This window comes from Stegastes partitus, unplaced genomic scaffold (genome assembly GCF_000690725.1).
Source record: "Stegastes partitus isolate 25-593 unplaced genomic scaffold, Stegastes_partitus-1.0.2 Scaffold2351, whole genome shotgun sequence".
Taxonomy (NCBI): Eukaryota; Metazoa; Chordata; class Actinopteri; family Pomacentridae; genus Stegastes; species Stegastes partitus.
In genome coordinates, this window is record NW_007580082.1 from 45,149 (window position 1) to 52,730 (window position 7,582).

At 43.1% G+C, this 7,582-nt stretch overlaps 1 protein-coding gene across 1 annotated transcript in view; it reads right to left on the reverse strand.

Moving 5' to 3' along the window:
• The window catches only part of LOC103374771 (trace amine-associated receptor 8a-like), a 19,041-nt gene extending 14,317 nt beyond the window's left edge, over positions 1 to 4,724 (reverse strand). Inside the window, exon 1 of the mRNA XM_008304919.1 lies at positions 4,606 to 4,724. Coding sequence (XP_008303141.1) covers positions 4,606 to 4,724 — 119 coding nt within the window. The remainder of the gene's footprint in view (positions 1 to 4,605) is intronic.
• Positions 4,725 to 7,582: the final 2,858 nt, after the last annotated feature.

Below are 7,582 nucleotides of genomic sequence, written 5' to 3' on the forward strand. Positions count from 1 at the left end.
AATGGATGGATGGATAATGACGGAATGCATAAATCAAACGTGCACATGATTGAATCTACACCAGCAGGTCACAAGGCGATTTTAGGCTTCATCACAGCATTCGCTCATACTAAAAAAAGAAAGGTAGATGCCGAATGCAGGTTTTTTTGGGACAGGCTGGCAGGAGTCACCACAGACGGCTGTCCAGACCTGACAGGGAAAAATGTTGGAATTTACCATGTCACTGATGTTGTAACTAAAACAGTTAACTTCAACAGGGCGCGAGCACTGAATCACAGACAGTTTGTTGCCCTTTTGGAGGAGCATGAGACTAAACATAGTGACATCAGCTACCACACAGCTGTCAGATGGCTCAGCATGGGCATAATGCTAAAAAGAGTTTGGGACCTGAAAGCAGAGATCCGAGAGTTTTGTGAGAAGAAAGGCAAAGACATCCCACAGCTCTCAGATGAGGACTGGATGGTAGATTTAGCATTTGCTGTTGATGTGACTGCACTGATGAATGAACAAAACACCAGAAACACCACCTGCAAGGCAAGGGCCGTTTCGTTCATGAAATGCACAGCCTGGTGAAGGCTTTCATGAGAAAGTTGCAGTTTCTTTCAAGCCAACTGGAGAGCAACATTCTCACCTATATGCAAACCCTGAAAGAGGTCACACCATCAGCTGATCACCTCTGCAGGTACTGATCCATGTTAGGAGCACTGCATGGTGAGTTTTCAAGGCGATTTGAAGATCTCAGAACACCTGAGGATGAAATGCACTTGAGTTCCTCTCCATTTACCTGCACTGTGGATAATGCACCCAGTGATGTTCAGGATTTTTACTCTTCTCTCAAGAAACGAGAACTTGCCAAACATGAGGAGACATGCTCATAAGATGTTGGTTCTCTTTGGCTCGACCTACATATGTGAACAAACATTCTCAGTGATGAAGTTTACCAAATCCAGGTACAGACCCTCTCTCGCTGATGCTCACCTGTCAGCTATGCTTCACATCTCCACCTCAGACATTCAACCTGACTTTGATGAACTCGTTAAAGCCCAAGAGGGACAAGATTTCTCTCATTGAACAAGGAAAAAAAGAACCTCAAAACACCAAATGAGGTGGTTAGACTACAAATGTAGGCATTTCAAGGCACCAACTAATGGTGAACAAAATCACAGTTCAGTGACAATCATTATTATAATATGATGTATCGTGCTTAATATTTGGAGATAAAAAGACAACATTGTTACCTCTTTAGAAAGCTAAAAATCTCTATCCAACAGTATGTGATACTCAACATGTGTTTTGGGGTGAAAATGGTCACTAACATAATAAAACACATATGGTAAAAATGTTCATATTTTGTTTACCATTGTTTTGGGGAATTTGATTGAAAAAATGACATTTTTTGCAAGACAACCTCACTTTTTCATTGCTTAATCATAAAATATACTCCTACCAGTCTTACCAGCTTGTAAAAACAATGCTATTTACTGACTTTTTAAATATATANCTCCAGAGTGCTCGTCCCTATTTCCTCCACTCCGGGTACTGGCAGCACTGTGCTTCGCCTGTCATACCCTGGATCATTGTCCGTGTTCTAATGGGTTTCTCACCACTGCCCTCTTGCCCAACCAGCCCCCAGTCCACTTTGGCTAGAATTAGCCCTGCACTCACTCTTCTCCATTGGACCAGGCTGCCACTGTACTCTGCCTCCAACCTCTGCGCCCTCAACTACCACCTTCCCCTGGACTGCCTGAACACCCTCAAAGAGGCCAGAATACTCTGCACCTGCTGCCCTGTACACAGACGTTCTGGCCATGAGTTTGTCTACCACTCTTCATCTCTGCTGTCCATTCCATCCATCTGGTCCCACCACACTCCTGGACTACATCATGCCAACAAACAGCAACACGTAAACCTACACTCATGACCCTGGACCACACACACACCCTCAGATGCACGTCATCTGCACCTGGTTCAACACCCGCTCTCTCATCAACAAAAGCCTCATTCTCCATGAATACATTCTCGACAATAATCTGGACTTCCTCTGTTTAACTGAAACATGGCACAAACCACTGGACTACTTTTCACTCAACCAAGCAACACCTACAGGATACACATACATAGACAAACCCTGCCCAGAATGATGGGATGGTGGTACTGCAGAAATCCACAGAAAGGACATTAAAATCACGACACTCTTCACCATCTCTCCGTCCGTTCTCCTCCTTGGTGACTTCAACATTGACATTGACAATCCCAGCTGTACACACGCCAATGAATTCCTGGACATTCTGCACTGCTTCAACTTCACACAACACATTCACTTAACCACACACAACCATGGCCACATCCTGGACTGTCTCTGCTCCACCGGTCTCCAGACATCACAGCCATCTTGCCACAACCTCCACATCTCTGATCACCTGGTAATCAAAATGGAAATAGGAACCCCCACCCCCAAACTTGAACATTGAACAGTAAAACTGGTTCATGTCTGACTGTCGGAAGAAAAGAACGACAAAAACGTCAAAAACAGCGCTGTCTGATAGAGGAAAAAAAAAAATCAGTCCCAGACACGACACATAATTCCAGTTCAAATGTATTGGTTTGAATTTCGTGCTGGGAAACACGAAAAAGTCGGGAAAATCGTGTTCCAGGACACAAAACAATAGATTAAGTTTTGTGACTATGTGACGAATTGCCGTGAGACTTGGTTGTTCAATCAATTGCTCTTTTTTTTCTAACAATAACAGATTTGTGTTTTCGCTTTTCCCACCAACAGCCTCATGTTGACAGGCTGCATTTCATTTGGTTTTGCCCATTGACGTCTGTGTTTTTTTTTTTTTTCCTTTCTTGCAAATAACAGGATATCACTAGACTTTCTCTGACCTTTGAGAGCATCAGGCCAATCAAAAAGTCTGTGTTTCAAGTCTCTCATTTATCTAGCTACAGGCTCTAACGTTCCCTCTCTGGCCTTGAACAGCCTCAATACAATTAAAGCCTGTCATATGTTGTTACTATTGTTGCTGATGTCGTGTTGGTGTTGTGTTGTTGTTTATTGATTCCATATTTTCTAGATTATGACAACCTCTGATTGTCTCTCTCTTGCCTTCAGTGGCCTGAAGGCAACTTAAGGCTTGAATTTTCTCTTGCCAATCATACACTGTCATTTTCCCCATCTGATTTCCAACACCTCGAGACGACCTTGAAGAGCAGCAACACAATAAAAACCTTTCATTTTCTCTCGCCAATCCCAGGCTTGCCTTTGCCCTGTCTGATCTTGAGCCAGTCACCTTCTTCAATTTTCCTTCTTTGGCCTCCAAGAGCCCCAAGGGTTCTCATTTTCTAAAAGACTTGAGACAAGAGCCTCGACACAATAAAATCTTTTCATTTTCCAGGCTCTCATTTTTGCTCGCCAATCCCAGGCTCGCCTTTCCTACATCTGATTTCTAGCAGGCTCAAGATAGTCAAAATATCTCTTTTTTTTTTTTGCCAATCAGGCTCTTATTTTGTCTAACCAATCAAGGGCTGTCAGTTCTCTAGCCAAACACAGGCATTTCCCATTTGGCCTCCAAAAGCCTTAAAAAACAATCAAAAAATGATGCTTTTCTGTTTTCAATTACAAGTTGTCATTTCTCTTGTCAGTCACAGGTCCTCAGTTTCTCTGTCCGGCCTCTGTAGCTTTTGTTGTTAGCTTCCTCTTTGTCTGCTGACGTTCTGTTTGTCAATCAAATTTCGCATTCTAGTTTTATCTGTGTCCAGTTCATGCAATATCTCTGAGCTCAGCTTGTTGTATGTAGCTGCTGTCTGATGCAACATGGTGTCAAAACCTTCTTGCCATTGTAAGAGTGCTTTAATTGTTTTCTTTTGGGGGCTCTGTGTTCATTCCCTGATTTCACCTGGGATTTCTCTCTGTGGTGTTGCTTCACATCAGAGTCTAACCACAACAATGCTTCAATGTAGGTCACAGGCAGTGAATGTTATCACAGTAAACATTGATCTTTACGTTCACCTTATTCACCTGAAGTGAAGTGTCACAGTTATGTTAATTCATTTCACAGTAGTAGTAAATACCATAGAGAATGCAAAAGACAGATTTACTGGTGTTTGCAAAGTTGATGCACACATTGTAGTGGACTGTTACCATGGAAGGTAATGACCTACACTTAACAAGCACTTTANCCTAAGAGTTTCACAATTACCATCGGCAACTTCTCTGTCATCTCCTCCCCTCAGGTCAAGAGTCTGGGTGTTGTCCTCAACGGCACTGTGTCATTTCAAGCCCACATCAATAATGTCACTCAGTCTGCATACTTCCATCTTCAAAACATCAACCGCCTCCGTCCCACCCTCCCCTTGTCAGAACCGCCATCCTGGTCCACTCTTTGGTCACCTGGATCGTTACAACTCTCTTCTCTCTTGGTCTTCCCCTCAAGTCCCTCCATAAACTCCAACTGGTTCAGAATGCTGCATGAGCAACAACACCATCTATCCACCACATCACCCCTCTTCTCCAACCACTTCACTGGCTCTCAATCACACACCGCATTGTCTTTTAAAACTATCCTACTAACTCTCAAGGCCCTCCATAACCTCACCCCTCTGTACCTGACTGAGCTCCTCCACTTCAACACACCCAGCCGGACCCTCAGATCATTTTCCTCCCTTAGCCTCAGCATCCCTCCTGCCCTCATGACCATCATGTGGTCTGGAGCAGACCTACGCATGGTACGGCCCATGGGCCACATACGACCCTTTGGTTGGCTCTGACCGGCCCGTGCAAGGTCAATTGGAAATGACAACATAAACATATTTTCTCTTTTTACCTCATACATGAACTAATGCTATATTGCTTTTATTTTGAAATTGCTTTTTATCACATGCATAATGACGCAAGGTGGCGCAGTTGGTTAGCACTGTTGCCTCGCAGCAAGAAGGTCCCGGTGGGAGCGCCGGGATCTTTCTGCGTGGAGTTTGCATGTTCTCCNCTCCATGAATACATTCTCGACAATAATCTGGACTTCCTCTGTTTAACTGAAACATGGCACAAACCACTGGACTACTTTTCACTCAACCAAGCAACACCTACAGGATACACATACATAGACAAACCCTGCCCAGAATGATGGGATGGTGGTACTGCAGAAATCCACAGAAAGGACATTAAAATCACGACACTCTTCACCATCTCTCCGTCCGTTCTCCTCCTTGGTGACTTCAACATTGACATTGACAATCCCAGCTGTACACACGCCAATGAATTCCTGGACATTCTGCACTGCTTCAACTTCACACAACACATTCACTTAACCACACACAACCGTGGCCACATCCTGGACTTTGTCTGCTCCACTGGTCTCCAGACATCACAGCCATCTTGCCACAACCTCCACATCTCTGATCACCTGGTAATCAAAATGGAAATAGGATGCCCCAAACTTGAACGTACCACATTACTCCCTCAGCTCTCACTACTTCTCTCACCCACAGCCTAGTCACATACCCCCCACCACCATCTGCCAATCCCTCTGACCTTGTCACCCACTACAACAACACCCTCTCCTCCTGTCTGGACTGACTTGCCCCTGACAAAACTAAAAGGCACTCTGCCCCATGGTACACCCCTGCACTTCACCAGATGAAAGCACAGAAGCATCAACTGGAACGACTCTTCAGGAGAACCAGACTCACAGTACATCTTCAAATATACAGAGACCACATCCAAAAGTACAGAGGTGCCCTCACCTCTGCCCGGTCAACCTACTTCTCACACATCATCCACTCCGGCTCCAGCAACCCCAAGACACATGTTCTCCACCATCACCACCATTTTTTTCAATCTAAAATAGAGTCCATATTCAACAACCTCCACGGCTCAGCCTTTATCTCAGTTCTCTCTCATTTCTCCTGCTCAACTCTCCCAACTCTCATGATGGGCATGAAGACACCCTCCTGCATTCTGGACCTCATCCCATCCAAGCTGCTCAAGACCAAGACCAAGAAGGCACCTGCCTTCCTGTCCTCTCTCCACTCATCACTGCCATCATCAACTCCTCCTTCTGCTCCGGATCAGTCCCTGACACCCTTAAAGTAGTGTCATGCTGTCATCATCCCAGTTCTTAAAAAACCTGGACTCGACACTGACATCCTGTCCAACTTCTGCCCCAGACTACATTTCAAACAGTCTTGTTCACTGGTCCAGATGGATGGAGTAGTGGATGGTTGGTGTACAGCCACCATGTCCCAACAAGGCTGCAACATCAGCAAGGAGTTGGCGGAGTCATGTTTTGGGCTGGAATCATGGGGAGAGAGCTGGTTGACCCCTTTAGGATCCCTGAAGGTGTGAAAATGACCTCTGAAAAGTATGGGGAGTTTCTGAGTCTCCACTTTCTTCCATGGTTAAAAAAAAGAAGAACCATGCGTTTCATTGCAAAATCATCTTTGTGCATGACAATGAATCATCTCATGCTGCAAGGAATACCTCTGTATCACTGGCTGCTCTGGGCATAAAAGAAAAGAAACTCATGGTGTGGCCACCATCCTCCCCTGTCTTCAACCCTATTAAGAACCTTTGGAGCATCCTCAAGACAAAGATCTAGGGTGAAATATAAAGCTTTGCATTTAGGGGTTTCAATTGATGAGGCTCTTATTTTGTCTAACCAATCAAGGGCTGTCAGTTCTCTAGCCAAACACAGGCATTTCCCATTTGGCCTCCAACAGCCTTAAAAACCAATCAAAAAACGCTACTTTTGTGTTTTTTTAATTACAAGTTGTCATTTCTCTAGTCAGTCACAGGTCCTCAGTTTCTATGTCTGGCCTCTGTAGCTTTTGTTGTTAGGTTCCTCTTTGTCTGTTTACATTCTATTTGTCCGTCAAATATTGCATTCTAGTTCAATCTTGCTTTAAAGAGTTGTTTGATGCTAATAAGATAACATTACATTTAAATAAAACCAAATATATAATATTTGGGAAGAGGTCAACTAACACTAATATGAAACTCATGAAAAATTATATAGAAATCAAAAGAGTGTCTGAAATAAAAATTTCTTGGTGTAGTGACAGATGAAGAATTAAGTTGGAAGAAGCATATAAATTATATTAATTAAAAATTTTGTAAATCAATTTCAGTTCTTTATAAATTGAAATATTTTTTTAAAATCAATCATCATTGTTCACTTTGTACTGTTCCTTCATACTACCATACGTGGCGTATTGTGTAGAAGTGTGGGGGAACACATACAACAATAAATTTGGTCTTACTTCTTCTTCAAAAAAAGGCCTTAGGAATAATTACTAAATCCAACTATACAGGACCAAATAACTCTCTGTTCATCAAACTGAAAATATAGAAATTTGAAGACCTTGTCAATAATCAGAGTTAAAAATAATCAATTGCCTAACAGTATCCAAAAGCTTTTCCAATTGAGGGAGAGTAAATTCTGTCTAAGAGAACTATACATGTTCAAAAAACCAGCTGTAAGAACAAACACTAAACTCTGGAAGAGGGCTTCAGCTATGGAAACAGCTGCAGTGAGAACATAAAAACATGTCAAACAATAGGGAAATTCAAACAAGTGATAGAAGA